This window comes from Mus musculus, chromosome 17 (assembly GCF_000001635.26).
Source record: "Mus musculus strain C57BL/6J chromosome 17, GRCm38.p6 C57BL/6J".
Lineage (NCBI taxonomy): Eukaryota > Metazoa > Chordata > Mammalia > Rodentia > Muridae > Mus > Mus musculus.
In genome coordinates this window covers 86,614,444-86,636,392 of record NC_000083.6, presented here as the reverse complement: position 1 = coordinate 86,636,392, position 21,949 = coordinate 86,614,444, and the positions used below count along the sequence as shown (strand labels likewise).

General features: G+C 49.0%; 1 protein-coding gene across 4 annotated transcripts in view; it reads right to left on the bottom strand.

Moving 5' to 3' along the window:
• The window catches only part of Prkce (protein kinase C, epsilon), a 490,135-nt gene that overhangs the window by 21,527 nt on the left and 446,659 nt on the right, over positions 1 to 21,949 (bottom strand). For 3 of the 4 annotated variants that reach the window (NM_011104.3, XM_030249576.1, XM_006523833.2), the window contains 3 exons: positions 16,363 to 16,501; positions 10,880 to 11,068; positions 6,186 to 6,332 (listed from right to left, as the gene is read on the bottom strand). In NM_011104.3, coding sequence (NP_035234.1) covers positions 6,186 to 6,332; positions 10,880 to 11,068; positions 16,363 to 16,501 — 475 coding nt within the window. Of the gene's footprint in view, positions 1 to 1,298; positions 1,329 to 6,185; positions 6,333 to 10,879; positions 11,069 to 16,362; positions 16,502 to 21,949 lie in introns of all 4 variants that reach the window. The other variant, XM_017317328.2, reaches the window with a different exon arrangement.

The window sequence follows — 21,949 nt, the reverse complement described above, 5'->3', positions numbered from 1 at the left end:
GTCTAGATAACATAGCTCTTTAGTCTGAAAACTAAAGTGATCATACATACTGTGAAGGATCATTTAACACTATCAAAAGGGACAAAGACTTGAGAATCCCCCATTTGGTGAGCTTCCCTCTTTAGCACCAAAGACTCCATCAGAGCCCAATTGAGCCCAGCAGTCTCTGCATAACTCCTGAGAGGCATGCCTTCCTGGTCTTCAGCTGGCTACTGCCCCGAGTGGTGCCACCACCCAGTAACCTGAACTTTCTTGACCTCTGTGTGGTAGAGGGGGGGAATCTAGGCCAGCCTTCCCCAGTCTTAGACTCCTGGTCCTCTTCACTATCCTTCTTGCTAGGTAGCAGACACAGTGTTCATCATCCTACGATCCCATAGGCCAGAGTGGAAGGCCATGGTTGTATCTGATTTCCAAGCCCAGCCTCCAAACATCATATGTTTCCCTGTAATACTTAACCTGTTGGTTCCTGAAGCCTTAGTGAGGGAGGAAAAGAGCCTTCAGACTATGGGAAGGAGTCATGAAGGGAGAGAGGAATTAACTCCCCCAAGAAGCCAGGACGGGGGTACACAAAGTGTCTTAGGCTTGCTAATGGTCTAGGCTTGCTACCTGTCATGTTTTCAATTATATGAGAGAACTATTCTCACTCCATTTTACAGATAAGGTCAGAGGGTCACGGTGAAGTGACTTCTCATGATCACAAGGCTTTCCTGTGACAGCACTCACGGTCTCTCTGTGATCAAAGCCAGTTCCCTGTCCACTGTACCATGCTATCACTTCAGTAAGCTACCAAACACTGGTATATGGACTTTCCCCACGGCCTCTAGACCTGAGCCAGAGTCCCTACAGCTCTTTTCGAGAGTCAACGCCCTCTTAGAGGCCAAGGGATCTCACTCTGACATGGACATTGCCTTGAAAATTGCCTTTACTGAAGGACCCAGCAAAATCCTGGGCCTGGTCCACCCAGGATGGAAGATAATGATGGTTTCTCACTGGTCTCTGCAATACCATCCATGCTATCGGGGGTCCCTGGGCCGGTGGACTAGCTTTAGGGAATGCCTGCCCAGCAGGGCTCCTCCTGGGGCTAAGTAAGTGAGGGTGTGAGTTCTTGAGCCCACTTCCCAGGTTTTCTCTCAGCACAGCCCAGTCATGCGGGAGCATGCAGGAGGGGCCTCCCTCGGGGTCCTGCCATGCAGCATGGATGGCTGAATGGAGACAGATCATGAGGTTGAAGGGGACCTCTATGTCACCGGCCTGTGGGCTCACCTACCTGGAGAGACTCCCCACTCTGGAAGCCTTACCTGACAGAGGGACATTCACACTGAAGCAAACTTGAAAAGAAAGAACACGTACACAAAGACAAGTTTACTTGGCCGGCATTTCCCTTATGGCCTTTGGCGTTCTCGGAGGACAGCTAGGTCTATGGGGAGGCAGCTCTCTCCCCCTCCTAACTGGCTTGCTCCCGTTCCAATGTCAAAGCCCAGGAGCCCATGATCTTAGAATCTAATGCTTCGGGATTCAAAAAATTAGGGCCAGAAGCGAGCTACTAGCCCAACAACTTGCACTGGCATCCATTCCAAATACATCTCTTCCCACTACGGTCCTCCTCCCCCAACAGATAAGCCTGCCAGGAGCTCAAACGCTCAATGAGAGGTACGTGTGTTAGCGATTAGACAGCACCGCCATCTTGGAAGGAAATCTCCAATGAGACAAAATGTTCCTGCTTGGCTATTATCTGTAGCATCAGAGGCTCTGCTAGCTGTTGTCCGTTAGATCTTATGTCCGTGGAATTTTTGGTTTGGTGTTGATGGAACATTACTTGCCTAAAATCAGTTCAGTGTGTGGCTGCATGGAGCAGGGATAGGAGGAATATACAGGGGTCTCGAGGAGGGAAGGCGTTGCTATATTGGAGGATACGTGAGGAGAAGCTTTCCATACTGAAGTAGAGGCCAGCACAGAGGGGTGACGATCTAAAGGCTGGAAACCCAGCTGCACTCCTAACGTCTGGGGAATCACAGGAGGGGTTAGACAGGGAAGCTGAGGCACCAGGGGCATTGGAATCTCAGCTTAGCAAACAAGTCAGGAAGACATAGCCTGCAGCCACAGCAGCCAACGGAGGTATGTGATGGAAACTGACCAGAGGCTAAATTCCAGCCTTCAATCTGGACAATCTCTTGGTGATATATCTTCAGAGGCAGGAGGCTTCCTGTGGAGGGGCTGGGAGCCAGGTTGGAAGCTGTTCTGATGTGGGTGTGAGCAGCTCCCCCCCCCATCCCTCCCAGGTGAGCCAGGCATGGCAGAGACAAATCTGGCTGTTTGGTGAGTTTGAGGAGAATTAAAGAGCTCTAGAAACACAAAATAACTACACTGTAGCTATTCTCAAATACTAAGCTGGATGCTATGACCGCTCCTGGGCTCAATGGAATGGAGTCTTTCCTGAATCCAACAGGCAGGTCACCTGCTGGATGTCTCCGCTGTGGTGGCCAGCAAGGGAAGTGAAGGGATTGGCTACTGACTAGGTTTTTGTGGGATGGTGGCATTCTGGTCAACAAGACATAGCTGGAGAGCAAGTGGAGCTGATTCCAAAGAGAAAAAAAATGCAGGCTCTTTTAAGAGTCCCAGCACTTGACCACATTTCTCTCAAGGTGTTTGGTATTTGTAGGTATGGGCTTTTCTGACTCTGCCTCATTTGCCTGTTTAAACTTGTGGCCAGTTGTCTCTTTGTGGCTGGCAACAACCACGAGGCTGGTACTGTTTGCTTATAGATTTCTATCTTGTTTTCTCCACACAGTATCATCCCTTTATTTGACACCAGTCTGTAAGACAGGATCCAAGAATCTCACAGTGTCCCTGGCTGATAGCGGTCCCTTGTCCTCATGGCTTCTTTCCAGCATTGAACCGGCTTTCTTTTTCCTTCAGCTGTCAAAACCAGGCCTTACTGAGCTCTCTTAGGAAGGCACATGACATGTTCTCTAGTTATAAGACACCTTGAGCCAAGGAAAGCCAGTCTAATAATGGAACCTCTGACCCATGGGGATGACTTTGTAGCATTATGCCAAAGTAGCTCTCTCCCCCAGTGACCTGTGGGTGACTGCATTGTCCAAGGCTGCATCTGCTTAGGAAGCACAGAGCTGGCCTGCCTCTCGGCTACTGCCTGGGCTAGGCTGTCATCTCGATGCTAGTTGGCTCCGTGGGGAGAGTGGCTTATAAAAAAACCCATCTGAGTTTCTTTCTACAGTGGGCCTTTGAGGTTTGCCCAGATGATAAATGGAATGACTTCAGTGCAATCCAATGTCTTTTGCCAGTCTTGAGCATGCAGGCACTACGGACTAGTGGTGTTTCCATATCTCAGGAAGGAGATTTAGCTTGGGGACAGAGCTAGGACACCTTTCTAATAACAATTTTCTCTCTCTCTCTTTCTTTCTTTCTTCCTTTCTCTCTCTCTCTCTCTCTCTCTCTCTCTCTTTCAATCTCCTTTCTTTTTATTCACAAATTTGATATTTACGAGAGAGGTTGCAGATTCCATAGATAAAAATGTGATCAGATATTTAAACGCCTTGAAGACTCGTGCCTGGAAGCGCTGAACAACCCACAGGACTCAGCCAAACACCTCCTGCAGCACAGTCTTCTAACTTCCTTCCCACTTTCTTCATACTTAATGAACTAATTTTCTCATTTCAGCCAAATATAAATCAGCCCAACGAATCGTACATCCTTGACTTCCAACATGGTACTCTGGGCACAGTGGGGTCATGCTCACAAGACACTTGCAATGGAAATGGTGAAGACAGTTTCAGGAGACTCAGATGTTGGAGGCCCCATGTGGCCCAGTCTTCTCTTTTGGACATACTCTCAAAGGGAAAGAAAGCCACCGGAAGCTCATGTGAATCCCCAGCAGAGGAATCGAACAGGGTCCTGCTTCTAATCTCAGGAGGAAGTCCCCCAGAGGCTGAGGTAAGGGAAGCCCAGTCTTGTGCACTGGGGTTCAGGGAAATGTGCTCTGAGACCTCATCGCAGACCCAGCAGTAGGTTTCCTCCTTCTGGCTTCGAGGGACTCCTCATTCCTTTACCTACAAGAACATCTTCCCATCTGGCTAGGGACAACCTGAGGGGGCTCTCTGCCCACCTGAGCTGGGGTGAAACCTGCTCGTTGGTGGAGTGGGACATGTGGAAGCCTGTTCCTGTTTGTTCCCCACTTTTCCACCTTTTCCTTGGTGTCCTGGTTCTGTCCCAGATCCCAGGCTCACTGCCACCTCACACTCTTCTGCACGGCCCCCTGTCATTCTGCTCTTAACTTGTGGGTGTGAGGGTCACTGATCAAGGTGTGGTTCCTCTCAGAAATGCCTTGTTAGAGAACGGACAGAAGCCATGCTTGGAGTGCTAAGAGATCGTATTCCAGACTAAAGATTGGAACCCAGAGAGGATGTTCTGGACTGATGGGGCTTTAAAAGATGCTTCAGGAACTGGAATTTCTCACCACTGCTTAAATCTGAGAGCCTGCCTTGACTTTGAGCAAATATTCCTAGGAAAGGCCCATGGTCACTTCTCATATCCCGTCATCTATTAGGCCCCAGAGCGAGCCTAATCTCCGTGACTCCATTCATTTAAATGTCCTTCGGGACTATGGCTCCGGCTCCAGCTCCTTCCCTCTGGGAGCTTCCCTACAGCACTGGCTTCCCTCGTCCACACCGGCCTTTGCTTCTCTTCATGGTTCCAGGGGACTTCCTTGGGCCTCACCTCCCTATACTCTCTTGAGAGGCTGAGCCTTCGTCTTCTTCATCTAGCCTTTCTGGGTCTGACTTCCCCATGAATCTGGCTGAGAGTGGCTCGTTGGCCTAGAGCCTCAACATAATTTCCAGCCGGTCTCGTTCGGGCTCTTGTTACTTGGACCTGAACATTTCTAGCTCTGCCTCTCATCGCTCTAGGGACTAACTAAGTTAAACTACATGGAAATTGTAATTCAGCCCTCAGGCTTGATCCTTCCATTTCTTTTCCTCTGCTAGGCCTTTAGCGACCTGCTTCACACATTCTCTCCAGTATTCAGTTGCTCTTGTCTTTGGAGACGACTTGTAGTGGCCTCAGCCCCAGCCATCAGGCAGGCTGTCACATGTGATGAGCTCTGTGTGCCCTAAAAACCAGAACTTCAAACCTTCCCTATCTACAAAACCCACAACATGGGCATGACATGGGGTGAGGGTTGGGGTAGGGGAGTGCAGAGCTGTAGCGAGATGGGCTAAAGTGGAAGAGAGGTTTGCAGAGAGAAGTGGACCCCCAAGCCCCACTTGTTTGAAGCTGTATATCTCTCAAGAATCACATAGACCAAAGCAGAAAGCAATGTAGGAATGGTGGCAAGCCCTAGCGCCATGGCTTTTCTGTCCTTGAGGCTGAGACTCCTCTGACAGTACTGGTTGATGACCTCTGATCTTCTGCCAGCCTCATAGGTCTGAAGCTACTGTCTAAGAAACTCTTCCCTTCAGCTCCCTGGTGCCTGAAGCTAGCGGAGATTCTTAGTGTGAATGACTACCTCAGTGGATAATGTTGCCTGCTCTTCCAACACTTCCATGTTCGGTTAGCCCACAGGACATGGCTTTGGTTCCCCAGTTGAGCCTTGACTGGAGTCCACTGTTCAGCTTCTCAGTGCCACGCCCCACTGGTCTCCACTCCTGACCTGTGCCTGGCACTGCACATGGAAGTACTGTAGCATATGCGGTGCCTTGAGCAGGCAGAGGGCAGGGACATATTAGAGACGGGACAGTGATGGAGGCCAGGACACAGGTTGTCCTCCCTGCACGACTGTGGGTCGGTCTTTCTCCAATAGTTGCTGGCTCTCCCCTTACACTCTGCCATATAAGGATGGTGACAGCACTGGACTAGTATTTTCCTTTACGTAGACACTTTCAAGGCAAAACCTTTCTCTTGGGAAAAATAAAAAAAAAACCTTGCATGTATCTCTATGCCATGTGAAAAACTAGCGTCATTGTGACCGATCAAAATAAGTAAAGCTGGGGGAGGTATGACCATGGTGCTGTAGGCATCGTAGTTTTGACAGTCAATGTCTAGGGTCTCAGACGCCTCTGGGAGACTCCTCCCTGGTTTTTTCAGTGATACCCAGGCTGCTCGAGGCTCACACAGACTGGTGCCAAAGTACCGGCTGAGCATAGAGGGGAAGGGCTGGGAGCCCCACTTACAATTCTCGGCTTGAAGGGGGGCTTGATTTTCTTCTGCTCCAGCAGTACCCAGTCAATCTCCTTGAAGAATGGATGTTGCTTGATGGCGTCCTCCCCGTTCTGCGCTGCCACACAGCCCAGGCGCTTGTGCGGGTTCTTGGTCATGAACTGTGGGAGGAAGACACCAAAGAGTTACTGATGGAGCCTCCCGGGCGTGACTCATGAGGGGATATCTTCCACATCATTTCCTACGTCTGCGTTTACATGCTAGGGGCCTATCTGTCCTCAGGGTGTTCTATCTTTGAATATATGATGTAGCATGTGTCAGACAGCATTCTAAACATAGTTCAGATACGGATCCATCTCCCTTGAGGTGCCATTGCTAGTTCTACTTTAAAAGGGAGGAACTTAAGGCACAGACAGGCTCGTTAGCTGGGCTGAAGATGCACAGCCAGTAAGGTACCAAGTTGAGATTAGGACCTGATTCCGACTCTGTATTGCCCCAGATATTCATGTCTTTTCAGCAGAGACTGAGATCCTGGCAGTCACTTATTCACAGCAAGGAAGTAGGCAAAGACCACCCGGTATGCAAATGACTAAGGGTATGCAAATGTATGCAAATTATCAAACATCCCTCCCAACTCTTTCTTTCCCTAACCCATCTCATGGTTTTAGTTTGAATTTTCAATTTTCCCCCCAAAATGTCCATGCTTGGGCCAGCAAGATGGCCCAGTGGATAAAGGTGTTTGCTTTTACCAAACCTGACAAACTAAAAAATATTTTTGATATGCACCAAAAACTAAAGGTGTTTATGTGGTGTGTGTGTGTATATGTGTGTATGTGTATGTATGTGTGTTGAGGGGTGTATGTGTCATCCATGATGTGTTAGAGACCAAGTATAGTGTTTTATAGGTAAAAGATCTCTAGTGACAAAGACACTTGGTGACTGTGGTGGAATTTCAAGGCTCATCAGCAGAAGCAAACATCTCATATGGGAAAGGGTTGGGGTCTTATGATCTGCCCCTGGTGTCCTTAAACCCAAACCACATGGGCATTGATGTGAAGATGACTTGTGGTCCTCATCTCCTTCACCTACATGTCCAGGAAGTCACCCTGGTTCAGTGACTCAGATGTCCCACACTGGCCTATATACTCTTTTGTTTGGCACATGGAGATGTTTCAGTTTGGGTGTTGCCTACTTTTAATCTCTGGTTCAGTGTCCCCTGTAGTGCCTTAGTGTTCTCTAAGAAGCCGGCAACATGTTGATTCCTCCGCTGATATTTGACCTCTATGTGCTTGTCAACTTGAATTATAAGCTGACTAAAGTGCACCTTCCCTTGACCCCTGAGATGCGTTCACCCAGCACCAGCTCTATTCCCTCCTTCTACCTGGTGCTCAGGAAACTGAAGGCTGCAAGGGAGGCTAGCTAGCTCTCAGGGAACTGCGCTGAGTTTAGCAGCAGCAAGATGGCAGCTCGCTGCGGCAAAGATTCTTCACTGCTCTGTGACAGAAAAGGCCTTCTCTAGATCCCGAACCACCTCTCAGTGAGTAACAGCCTTCAGTGAGGTAGCTCTAAGGACAGTCTTAGAAAACATGGGCTACAAATGTTAAGTGACAAGTTAAGGGGTTGGGGAGGTGGGCTCCAAAGAAAAGCAGTGGTCCCCTCTGCCCTCCATGGGCCTCCCTCCCTCCTTCAGCTAGCAGAGATGAGCCTAAGGAGGAAGCCCTGCGGTAATGCCCTGGGCCAGACGCTCTCTTCTCAGACATTAAGCAGTTACCACAGCATAACCCCTAACCCCTGAGTCTGTGCAGGTCAACGGTTCTCTTCTCTCTCTCTCTCTCTCTCTCTCTCTCTCTCTCTCTCTCTCTCTCATTTATTTTTTAACTTTTAAATGAGGTGTAGGTGCATGTAAGGAGGGATGTGCTGGTGTGAATTCAGTGTCCAGAGAGTTCAGCAGATAGCAGCAGTTTCCTGGAGCGGGAAACACAAGTGGATGTCAACTGTCTGGCATGGGTGCCAGGAAACTTGGGTCCTCCGTAACAGCAGTGTGTGCCCTTAACCACCAAGCCACCTCTCCAGCCCCAGGTGTCAACAGTTTTCGTACTCAGTGCTACTGACATTGTTTGCTTGTAGGGCTGTCCTGTGTGCTGTAGGCTCTTTGGCAGTAGCTCTGGTACGTCTTAGTATGCCCTTACACATCTGCACCCACCACGTGCCCTGCGATTGCACTAGCTCCAATATGTCCAAACATTGCTGGATAAGTGTCTAGAGGGAGTATCAAACACCATAGTGCTGTCTCGGCCATCCAAAGAGAGGGGTAGAGAGAGAGAGAGGGGCGGGGGAGAGGACAGATGGAAACACACACACACACACATACACACACACACCATATAAACACACACAAACACACACACACAAACACACACACACACACATACATACACACACACACACACCACATAAACACACACACACACCACATACACACACACATACACACACACACATACACACACACACACCACATACACACACACACATACACACACATACACACACACAAACACACACACACACATACATACACACACACACCACATAAACACACACACACACACCACATACACACACACACACATACACACACACATACATACACACACACACACACACACACACACACACATACACACACACACACACACACACACTTAGCTGCTATGTGGGCAGGGGCTCAGAATGAGGCCGAGCTGACGTTTGCCAGGCACAGAGTTCTTCGCCTTGTGGATCTCCTGCTGGAGATCAGTTGTCAGGGTCTGGGTGGGGGTCTGGGAGCTAGAGCAGGAGGCTCAGATCTCCACCCTAGTTAATCACTCAGGGATGGTTCTTGGTGGGAGAACCCCTGTGACAGCTGCCCCAAAGGCTTTTCGAAATGCAGAGACAGACAGACAGACGCAGCCTTCGGTGGAAGAATCTACAGCCCCTTCTGGGAGAAGGAAACACAGCAAGCCTTCCAAGTTCTGTACCAATGGTGAAAGATAAAGCGGTGAGAATCCATATCTTTATCGTCTTGGTATCCACCTAAGGATATGAAACCTCACACTGCGTACAGAGTATAGGAGGCAGGCAGGTAGAAGTGTGGTCAGGCTATCATTGTAAATAATTATGTGTCTTAGTTATCCAAGCTAGTGAGAGCGCAGGGCTGGGGAGAGCTCAGAACCGGAGAGTGACTGTACTTGTGACGTAACCAAACAGGTCAGTAAGAAACACTAGCGAGGAAACAGCAAAGGCTTGGATCAAACTGCGGCACCCACATGTGACCCTTACAAGCTCTACTTTGGCCAACACACTCTTTTTAAGGGAAGGAGTTCATGTCAGTTCACAGGGAGGATAAAACCGGGCTTCAGGCTTCTCCTTGGAAAGGCAGGTCTGGCGAAGGAAGTGCTGACGGCTGCGGGCCTGCAGTCAGCTGGAGGTAGGTGTGGACACACTCCCCAGACAGGTGTGGCTCTCAAGCAAACCCTGCCCCCACCACGCTTCAAGTCACCTGCCATATTACCTCCTTGTAAACTGGGATAAAGAGGACAGCACAAAGACCGAAGAGCAGTCATCTTCCATGTTGCAACAGACACTCTTTGCAGTACACTTGGACAGCAAGCACTTTGCTCTCTGATGCTGTCTGATGTTGTTTTTGACACAAGGTCTCAGGTAGCCCAGGCTGGCCTCCAACTCACTATGTAGCTGAGGAATGGCCTTGAACTCTTCATTCTTTCTCCCAGAACAGGTATGACAGACAGGCATGTGCTCCTGTTACTAATGCATGGCTTGCAATTGATGACAGGGCTTCATGAATGCCAACAAACACTCAACACCTGGGCCTCATTCCTAGTCCCCCATAGTATACCAGAAGGCATAACTCGCTGTGAGGGTGAATGAAGGAATTTCAAGAAAAATTCTGTCTTTTAGAGACATGAGGAGGAGGTAGAGCAAGACTCCCACACGGTAGGGCATACATCCAGTGAGAGGCAGAAGAAACAGCGAAGGAGACAGAGAAGAGGCTGCCCAGGGCAAATGCCACCATGATAGAACAAAGAGGGTGTGAGCACAGGCTCAGCTAAGTCATGAATCCTTGAACATGGAGCCGGGGGGAGGGGGGGGCAGAGGGGCAGAGAGAAGTGAGCAGGGCAGAGCGTGTGATTCCAGACCCCTGCAAAATATTTGTATGTCTTAATGTCATGACTTCCACTAGCCATGGCGAGTGCTGCAAAATTCCCCAGCTGTCATATAGACAGCCAAGTTTCTTCAGAAAATATATAAAATAAAGGAAGACCAAGAGTCTGGGGCCCTTGAACAGGGCTGGTTTTTGTGAATATCACTGGTCAACTACTGAACTCTGGGGTGTTTTGAAGGGGAACAGAAGGCAGGAATGAAAGCTGGGGCTTCTGGGCTGTTACATGGCTCTGCCTTGAACCAGCACTGTGATCTTGGACAAACTGTCTGGTGAGCACACAGACACACAGACAGGCAGACAGGTAGGCAGACAGACAGACAGGCAGACAGGAAGACAGACAGACAGACAGGCAGACAGGCAGGCAGGGGCGCGCGCGCGCACACACACACACACACACACACACACACACACCCCGGGTCAGGGATAGACTGGGGGAGGAGCGCCCTCAGGGAACAGAGCCACAGGTGAGGGACAGTCACTTACAGCTTTCAGGATGCTGACAGCTTCCTTGCTAAGCCAGACAGGATAGAGAACATCATCATGAAGGATGGATTCGAACAAGTCGTCCTCGTTGTCAGCTTCAAAGGGGGGCTGCCCAGCCATCATCTCGTACATCAGCACCCCCAGGGCCCACCAGTCCACTGAGGGGCCGTACTCCAACTCCTGTAGGATCTGTGCGGGGAAACAGACGGAGTGTCAGGGATCATTTAAGAGCCTGACTCCAGCAGCAGCTCTCCCACCCAACTCTCGAGGGAAGTCTTGGCCTTCCTGTCCACCTTACTCCGCCATAGTGGAGCTGTGCTACCCTGAGGTGTGGGGTGTGGCACTACCCCAGCTTCTTCAGAGAGGCTTAAGTGTGGGAGCCGCTATCCTCTCTCCACAGTGAGATCTGCCATCTAACCTCTGCTGGGAACAAGAGGCCACTTCTCAGTTTGCATGCCAGATAAAGCTCCGGGGCAGCATTTAAGTCCACTTTCAAAAGATGAGAGCACAGCTCCACATTAACTCTGGGCTAGGGGAGCAGGGTGTAAACTTCAAAAGGCGATGCTGAGAGGGATCGGCTGTGCAGAAAGTTCTATTCCCATCATTCATAGCCTGGGCACCCTGACTGCCCATGTAGGAAGGAAACCACAATCTCTGTTGCTTTTGCTTCCCCCAACCCCCCAATCCCACTTGAGCTAAGGTCTCACTTTGTAGCCCAGGCTAGACCAGAATTCACTATATAAACAAGATTGGCCTGGAACATTCGGAGATCTGCCCGCTTTGGCCTCCTGTGTCCTGGGATCAAAGGTGTGTGCCACCATGCTTGGCTTGAAACAGAAAGTTGATATTCCTTAAGTGGTGACAACACTTACCTCAGCCCCGTGCTCCATGGAAGGAAATAAGAGGGAAGGCCTCTCCCCAAGCCCCTGTGTTTTACCCACCAGAGACTACTATGCTCTCGTCTATGACAGTAAAAGACTCATTTCCATCAATCTTTCTGGTTCTCTGAATCTCACCAATGAACTTAGGGTCATCTAACAGACCCTGTGGATCTCCTTTCCTCTGGGGCTAACTTTGTGAATTTATGTTATCCTTATGGGCAAAGCCAAAATTCAACCAGTTTATGACTGTCTTGTGAATTTTACCTTTGACCAGGACCACACTCAGCAATGTCCCCTCCTCCCAACCACTGTGTATCTGGCCAAATGGATAGCCAGAGCATTAACTCTGGAAGGACCCATGAAGAACACGCTACCCACACCCCTTTCTACAGCAAGCCTGGATCCTTTGGGGTTAAACAGAATTCAGTAGCAACATCTAATGACACGAAGTCCACACTTAGCTTAGGAACCTTCTCTATTTGGGATGAAGAAGAGTGTGAGGACGTTCAGCTGCCTCTTCAGTATTTCTGTCTGACGACCTGTTTCCTTAGCCTCTGGGGTTCTCTGTCCAGTGGTTAGTGCAGGAGACCTGTAGACTCAGAACTTCAGGCTGCACTGGCTGGGGGCCCAGGCAAAGCTTAGGCTCCCTCAACCTCCTGAGACCTAGTAGTCAGCCTGGCTTACCAAGTTTCCTCTGTACCACTGGCTTCTGTCCTTCCGGGTCATGCCTATGCCAGATTGCCTCCCTTTCAGGGTCTTCTGTCCTCTGACATACTAAGGTCTTGCCTGTTCCTAGGGTTTGTGGGCACTTCCCTTATAATACTGTGTTTTCAGTCACTTGTTCACAGTCAGCTCTCTCCTTGGAGCATCTGGAAAGTTCCAGAGAGTTATTGTCGGTTGTTTTCCAGAGTCTGCGTACTCTTAAAACAAAGCTACCACTCCATGCCTTGCACCGTGTGGCTCTTACTCAGTGCACCACATTAACTCTGCAGCTCAGGGGCCCTGCTGACCAGTTGACCACTTTAGCCGTTTCTTCATGGCTGGCTGGCGCCTGCACTTCCGCGGTTTGTCTATAAGCGTGTCTATCTATGCTCACACTGCATGGTGCTGTGGAAATGGCCAGGTAGCCTTATCCAGACTTGGTTTTGGTGAAATCTTTTGTAAAGTTCCCTTAAGGCTCAGCCCTGATTATCCTTGGCCTGATCACCTCACCAGCAATGGAGCTGGTAAGGAAGATAAGGTAATGCTTTTGTGTGCCCTCGGAGGGCATCTGGTATGGAAGCCAGCCCCTTGAGAGGTTCAAGGGTAAAAGAGAAGGACAGGTATAGGCCCTGATAGAACCGGGTGTGACCCGGAACTGAGAGCCATTTCTAGTGTATCGGGGATGGGGGGGTGAGGTGGGGGGGAGACAAGTGCTAGGGGGTGTGTGCCAGGGGTGCAAGATGGGTAGAGACGGCTTGGCAGAGCTGATCACTAAGAAGGTGGCTCTGGTTTCAAGGCTAGCCTCTCTATGCCTTATGAATCACTCCCACCTCTAATCCTATTAGAGTCTTAACGCAGCTTGCTGAGCTGGGCAGAGCAGGCATTAGGATTCCCATGGGAAAGACAGGAACTCAAGGCTCCAATACACTTCTCCACTATATCAAGGGCATATGAGGACATTCTGGGCAGGTCTGGACTCAATTCTTGGGACTGTTTCTCATACCCCATGTTATAACCCAGCAGTGAAGAGACCAGGGGAGGGAGCTACACTTGGCCAGACCTTGTTGTGAGCTGTGCGCATGTTTTTCCTGAGCAGATCTTTAACTGCTGTCAAGCCTTTGACCGTTGTGGCATTGGCTCACAGAGGGGTGGGAATGGAAGGCTCTCCTGGTAAAGATAAGTCCCAGGGGAGGCCTTCCTTTCATCTATGTCTCTGTGCTGTTGGCTGGCTGGTGTTCTCGCTATGGGAGCACACAACAGAAAGGACTGCCTAGTTCAGAAGATCAGAGCTCTGTGGTGCACTGAGCTGCTGGGCCCTCAAGCCTCACTCCTGAGCTCTCCCTGGCTCCACCTGTGTTGTCTGACCTGCGGACAGAAGCCTGGAGGCCTGTCCCTTCCTCGGCCTTTCGTTTCGATTTTTTGCAAAACTTTATCAATTCACTCGGTATTGAGAATGAATTCTAAAACTAGAGGTTCCATGTCAGCACAAGGATACAATGACAATGTCCCCTTTTCGTAAGGAGAAACCTCAGCAGACATTCACTGGATGTATTGCAGTATGATCAGACATTCACTGGATGTATTGCAGTATGATCAGACATTCACTGGATGTATTGCAGTATGATCAGACATTCACTGGATGTATTGCAGTATGATCAGACATTCACTGGATGTATTGCAGTATGATCAGACATTCACTGGATGTATTGCAGTATGATCAGACATTCACTGGATGTATTGCAGTATTGATCACGGTATCAATGGCTACAGAAAAAGCAAGGTGAATCCTTCTCTGTGCATTTAGAACATCTTTGTACATGCATCTTAAAGAGGAAGTATAAGAATTTTATTTCAAAGACACATAGACTCAGATTCCAAGTTGGAGGCCATGGAGTCTGCTACCCTGATTCACTTACATGGGTGAACCCAACAGGTGTTCTATATCCACAGTTAGCTCAATTATGGAATGTTCTGGAAAAGCTGCGTCAACTCCAGGAGACATATACGAGGAAGTGATATCTAACAATATCACCCCAGGGACCAAGAGAGGAATATGCAATGTAAACAATTTCATCCTCCAGCCGTCCAGTCCAGTTCAAGTTCACTGAGATCAGAATATTTTAAATATTTTGTGACACAGGGTCTCAGGAACTTCAGGGTAGCCGCAGGCTTGCTATGCAGCTGAGGGTGACCTTGAACTCCCCAGTCTCGTGCTTTCACCTCCTAAGTGCTGGGATTACAGTCTTGCACCACAGGCCTGGTTTACGTGGTTGCTGGGTGTGCATCACGAAGGCTCTCCTCGGCCTGCTGATGTGTGCTCTGGGGGTTTGTATTCTTCCCAGGATGGACATGATAAAGATTCTCCTACGTTGAAACCCTTAGCAGGTCCATAGATCCTGCGGGATTGATTTCATGTTCCCGGCTCCTTTACCTGAATTTTGTTCATTATTACAAGCACTAACAAACCATTTGCTCTATCTCTACTATTTTTGAAATGTGTTTTATTTTATTGGTTAGAGTGGTGTGTGTAGGCCACATGTCACATGGCACACATGCACATGGAGGTCAAAGGACAACGCTTAGCCTTTGGTTCTCTCACCCCACCTTTGAGTGTGTTCTAGGGCTACACATGCTTTTACTTGCTGAGTCATCCTGCCAGCTCTCTAGCTGTGTTATTTACATTTCCTGAAAATGGCCAAGATGTTTTCATCCCGTGGCTTCTGGTCATGTTGAAATGTCTCTCATTCATTCATTCATTCATTCATTCACTCACTCAGTCAAAAGACCACTCCTTAGAACCTATGTGTAGTACCCAGATCAGAAACCCAGACACTGCCTTGAGAGGATTCGCAGCCTTGAGAAATGGACTTCCCTTCTCTGCACGCTCCCACTCTGATCCTTCTTGTTTTCAACAATGCTCTCCTCATCCCTAGGGTTAAAGCAAGCCTAAAATGTACTCTTTGCCGATCAGTTTCCCGGTCTTGGAAGCTCCGTGAAGCCTTCCCATATCCTGTGGGCCCTGTCCTGTTTTAGGCACCATTGCTCTGCTTGTTTCGGTGTCACTCTGTCTAGACCAAAAGCTCTCTTAGAAGAGCAGCCAGAGCCTCAGTCAGCTCCATGTCCATAGAGCTTTGTCTGGCAGGTGCTCAGATGATGTCCCATGGAAGCGGCTTTCTACACACGGGTAGTGCTTAATAGGCTTGGTACCTGCCTCCCATCTTACGTGTCTCAAAAACCATCGAAGGCATTTAATTAAGTGTCTGTGTGACTACACGGCTAAGTTTGAATCATTCATGCTAAGGACCTCTCAGTTTGGGTCAGACTGCTCTGGAAGGACACAAGACAAATGGTCACAACATGGTGACTCAACTTTCACACAGGTAAAGCTCATAGTAGACACCTCTGACCTTTGCTTACCCTGTCCTCATGTCCTATGTGCATGCGCACTCTACAGACTTGCTACCTCAGTGGAAATGGCAAAGCATTCCTGGTTTTGCTGTTTATCTGACATCTGGTGAAGTTACTTGGCTGCCTCTTCAGTGGGCTTTCAATGTTTCCATTCAGTAAGAAGTGAAAACTCTCCTGCAAGTCAACCGGTTCCTGTTAGTCCGAGCTCTGGCGGTAGCTCTGGGTGGATGCATGATACTTAGCGAGGACTTACTCAAGCATGGGGACTAGCTGGTCGCTCTCAGCTCACCAGTCCATCCTCACTACCACTCCATCCTTACAGAAAAATCATGAAACCATTTCCCTTCCTGTCTCTTACTCCTAGAATCCATCTGGCTTTTGCAGAGTCTTCTCTTGGCATCCTCGGATGACCCCCACATGCACGGCATTGGGTTGTTTCTCTGTTCTGACGCTAAGAGAGAGAAGCTAACTCTGCACGTGGGTGGGCCTTACCTCTGGAGCTATGTAGTCAGGAGTCCCACAGAAGGTGGTAGTTGTCACACCATTCATAATCCCTTCCTTGCACATCCCAAAGTCAGCCAGCTTGCAGTGGCCTTCTGCATCTAGAAGGATGTTGTCCAGTTTCAAATCCCTGCAACACAGGTCAAGGCCACATGGTTAGCCTCATACACACCACAGGGCCTTTCTTGAGTTAGAGAGAAAGAAGCACATACCCTAGGGACATCTCCAGTCAAGGCAATCTTGGAGTAGGTTTTGACCTGCCTCATTAACCTCAGGCTAGGGCCATTTCCCAGCTGGACAACCTTCAACAGCATTTACAATACCTCAGCAAAAGACAGGATCCTGCACAGAATCGGGGCCATATTAGGGTTAGAACTCATATTTAGATCCTTCTGTGAGAAAGGAGGTCTCCTCTGACCTCCATCCTTCACAAGTTAACTAGCTCAGGGGATTCAGGGTCACATATATATAGCATCACTGAATCAGGAAAAAAAATCCACAAGAGTTTGAGCTGCTGAGTTTGAGAGGGGGGAGATGACGGATGGTTGGTGTAGCCAACATCTGTTGATGTATGGCCAACAGCAGTGGCTCTCAGGGTTCGGTGAAAGCTAGCATTTGGACAGACCGTGAAGAGAGCAATCAAAGGAGATGGAAGGTAGAGGCAAAGGGAAAGAGGCCAGAGAACGGGGTTCCTGACCATAGTGAGACAAGACAGCTGTGTCTTTGAGGGACAACTTCAAAGAGTCTGAGATGCTGGAAAGAGGGATTTGAAATCCATACCAAGGGAGGCTGAGCCCTGCCTGCAGGAGCATGGTGCCTGAGCAAGGTCAATCTGGGTGTAACAGGTAAGAGAAATAATCTAGATCCAGATGTTTCTGTATAGGAGAGGTGAGAGTCACAGGAGCGGGCCAGCCTCAATCAAGGTGGTTTCTTTGAGGCCCATTTTAACACACCAGAGTTCTAAGATTTCTTACCTAGAAACCAGGTTGGTAGAAAATAATTTTTCCACCACCCCTGCAAACCCCAGGCCTGGCTCTGTAGAGGAATCTAGACTATGTGGTTGGAGTAACCATTCACATTGTGTCTCCCTCAGCAACTACTCTGGGCTATTGAGGTGAGCCTTGCAAAGAAGGCCTCTTCCCGTACAAGCAGAGGTCAGAAAGGGCCATGCTCATGTGCCTGCTGGCATCTCAACTTGAGAGCTCCAGGCATCCCATGGGACCCAGACTGGAGTGGAGGTGGGGCAGGAAGTGCTTCTGGACCTGCCTGCATTGTATCTGTGACCCTATTTCTGCTTACAGCTGGGATTCCTTGAGAAAGAAGCAATCACATAGAAAAGTGCTGCTCTAAGCAAATACTCCGGAGTTACAGAAGGCACAGTGAGCCCAAACAACTGGGCCACTGCAGCTAGCCACCGACCCCAGCCCTGGCAGCGAGAGGGGGCAAGGCTTGGCTCTGGCTGGGGTGGGAAAGCTGGGCTGAATGCTGGGCTGGGATCCAGGCTGTCAGGGTTTCATCACTGGCTGTGGCATAGCCCTGCTAAAAGTCACCTTGCTGGGCTGGTCCCCTGTCTGTCAGCTCGGGACCACACGCTATGTTTGTGGACTTGTTTGAAGGACCGATGTTTTGAAGTGTGTGAAAGGTGAACATCTTCGGCCACATCCTTTGTGTTAAATTCTTCTCTGTAAGAAGCAGCTTCCTTTATATGGGTTGAGCAAGGGTAATAGTAGTATGTCATGAGTCTAAAGACCCCCCCGAGTCCGCACAAGCCTGGTTCTGATCTGACTCAGGTTCCAGGTGGAGTAGTTTTGGCTCCAGCAGGCACCACCCCTCCTTCTCATAGGCTTCTGGCCAGTTAGGGACAGCCTCTCGTTTCTTCCTGCCTCCTGTTCTTCTTTCTCTAGTCCACTCCTCCCTGGCCTCTTTGCTTCCTGCCCTCTCTTCTCCCTGGGGAAGAAGCTGACCCAGCTGCTGTTGGATATGAGCAAGTCCTATGAGTGCCCTTGGCTATGACCTGGGTTGGCCTTAGCCAAAACACTCCTTCCCACCCTGTAGCCAGTGATGTACGGAGTTCTACCTCTGGCTACTTCCTCCCGTTCCCACTCTGATATCTGAATCTTTGAAAACTCTTAACTTTGCACACAAAACCAAACACAGGAAGGGTGAGTGACTGCTTTCTTTGGGGACAGAAGGTTTAGACAATCAATCCCTGGGAACCAGCCTGGGCTGCCATTAGAAGGCCATTTCTCTGGAGATTTTCAGTCTCACCACAAAGTGTCCATCCCTCTGGGGCAAGCTTGTCTAGTGCAGGGTTGTCAGGAGAAGCTCTGTGTGTGTGTGTGTGTGTGTGTGTGTGTGTGTGTGTGTGTATGTGTGTTGTGTGTGTGGTATGTGTGTGTGTGTTTATGTGTGTTTATGGGGAGGAAGCACTGAAGGACAGTGCTGTCCACACCCCCCTCCCCCGTTTCTTTCCTTCTCCTGTCCAGCAATGACTCCCTCAGACTTGTGGCTTTCCACTTCCCCAGGAGTTTCTCACCTGCAGCTTTTAGTGATATTTCGATGAACCACTAGGAGTCTGTAGGCCTCTGGGAGGGAGGAGGGCTGGGAGGTCCAGACTTGGCCCAGCTTTGCCTTCTCAGAGGTCCAGCTTTGGGGCAGGGGAGGGGTGGGGGAGGCAGGGGTGAGTCTTTCTACCTGGAGAACTCCCAGGTACTCAGTACCCAGCTCAACACAGAACAAGTATTTAGCTATCCTGACCAACAGTTTTTCAGAAAGACAACTGCCCAGGTACCAACCTCATCTTCTTCGTCCTCAAACACGTGCGCATATCCATAATCTGGGACTTTTTTTATGTTTCAAGAATAAGGCCTTTAGTTGTCCCCCTTTCCTTATAGATGATCCTTATAGATGAACCAATGTGATAACCTTTATTTGATTTATTGCCAATGCCATCCATGTTTAGCCTTTTCAGTGGGTCACCAAGCTGTCCTCCTTAGAGGCTAACTTCCTAACCTTCCATTGGCAACAGGTGACACTTTGCCATGGCATGCTATGCTGCCAAGCTTCGGTGTGTGCCAGGTTTAAACAGTGTCTCAGAACATCCTTGCACCTCTGTAGAAGTTTTTCAGCATTTGTTTTCATTATGCTTAAGGTGCTGCAGTCGGGGTGTGTAGGGGTGTGGGTGTGTATGCCTATGTGCATGCATGCACGCGCGCTTCTTCACACTGCGGCAGTTGGTTTTCGAGAGCGCTTCCCCATTAGGGCCCAGACTTGGTGCAGGGTTATTACTTGACTTTGGTTGTAAGCTACTGGAGTTTTTACTAAGATCATTTATTTTTACTTAATTCAGTGGATATTCCGTTTTACTGGTTTTGGCTTCCATGTCTTAGGTTGAATTTTCCCCCCCCTTTTCAAGTAATCTATATATTCTGCTAATGTTTCTCCCTCTTGCTTTACCTTCATTTTTATAAACATAAATCATTAGTGCACTTATTTATTCTGACAGAAGTTTGAGATGCACTTCCAACTCTCCTTGTTCCTAGAAATCTGGAAGCAACCTGATGTTTAGTAGCCATCGTTCCCCATTGAATGGAAAATTTGCATATGAAAATGGAGTCTCTACTGCACCTCTGCCCTTCACCTCTGCCCTTAACATTTTTCTATATCCCACTTCTTAGTTATCGTAGATTTATATGCTTAATACTCCGTGTGGCTGGTCTCCACTTTCAAATTTTCCTAGCTCTCCGATTCTTGTTTATTTTTCCATATGAACTTTAGAGTCGTCTGTTTATACATATTTTTAAGTCCTGTTGCTGGTTTTATTGGGAACATGTTTAAAGTTATAAATTAACTTGGGGAGAGCTGATAGTTTATGATGCTCAATCTTCTTGGTCAATAACTATGTTTGTCTTTCCATCTGCTCAGATCTTATCTGTGCCCTTTAGTGATTCCCTTGTGCCGATCCTGAGCCTTTTTTGTTGCGTTTTATGCCAGGTTGCTGATTGTCCCAAATGCCCTCACTTCCTTAGGAAGCTGCACAGCGATAAACTAAAATTCAAAGTCTCCTCTGGGGCTGAGCATGGATGCACGACAGTCACATGTGTGGCACTTTTTCTCTCCTCTTTCGCTCTCCTGTCCTGCATGAGGCTACCGTGCATGGTGTTAGCAGTCGCTTTTAACCACCAAGACAAGGATCAAGCCCTAGGAAGGGTTGGATGACTCATAGACAACAAAGACAGAACCATGGGGCTGACTGAAGTCCTGCTGCGTCTCATCTCTATGGTAACTAACTGTACCTGAACGTACTGCTGAAGGACACAAGCTATTGTTTGATATCTTCAGTCTTTCCATAGATGAGTCGACTCTTCTCATTGCACCTTTCCGCTATATTGAATTCTCTTAGTTTTTGTTAAGAAGTTTTCCCATGGACCCTTCTGGACTTTTCAGATCATCTACGGCTAATGGTCACATCATTCCTTCCTTTTCAGTGTTAAGTTTCGGGTTCATCTCTCTTGTCTGACTCTCCATGGACTAGACTCTCAGGAGCAACTCTAAATCAGGGTAATCCTGGGACTGGAAAGATGGCTCGGTCGTTAGCACTGCTTGTTCTTTTGGAGGAACCAAGTTCAGACCTTAGTACCCATATCGGGCAGCTCCCATTGCCTCTGGGTCCTTCTAGCTCCAGGGGACCCGACTTGCACCTCTGGCTTCCTTGGGCATCTGAACACACGTGTCTCACACACATTCATAAATTAAAGCAGGTCCTGTTGGTCCTAAGCACCTTCAGAGCCTTTAATTCTAGGAGGGTCATTCCCAGAAGTGTCCCTTAGGCAGAATCCACATACATAGCTTTTGCCCTCCGAGGTGCTCTCCTTCCCTCTACGCTAGACTGACAACCCGTGAGGACTTCCCAGGAGCCACACTGCTTTCCCTGGCTGGTCAGAGGCCCTCAAGGATACTGGCTGTGAACAATAGGGTAAGAACAGGTCCTCAGTCCCAAGCTGGCTCAGGATTTCTCAGCCTTGGCCTTTGGGGAAGAACTCTGCTACGCTGGCTGTCCTGGGAACTCCCGAATGTTTAGCTCCATCCCCGGTCCTAGGGTTAGATGTTATTACTAATTTTCTCGACTTAGGATAGTCAAAGATGTCTGTGGACATCCAGATGTCCCTTGTAGGGCCTCGAGCTGACAACCATCATTCTAGTGGAAGTAACACTGATCATGATCCAGTCATGGATCTGAGCTGGCCCCTCATTCACGCAAACAACAGGACATATAGATCGGTCTGGAGTATTTGTTTCGTTATCGGGAGACAGGAATCCTGGCTGTACTAATGCAGGTAATGTCTGGCACCATCAAACCTTGAAAGCAGATGGGAACGTGAGGGTCAGAGGGGGCAACTCGTCTGAGGCCTCACGGATGGTGACTGATCACCTTTACGGAGACTTCGCGAAAGATGAGCTGGATTTCCTGTGTGACACAGAGAAAATTCCACTGGGCTGGGAAAAGCAGGCTGTGGTGAGGAGAGAGCCACAGGGCCTGGGGTCAGAGCCACTGACAGGGACAGACTTCTTTAGAGGC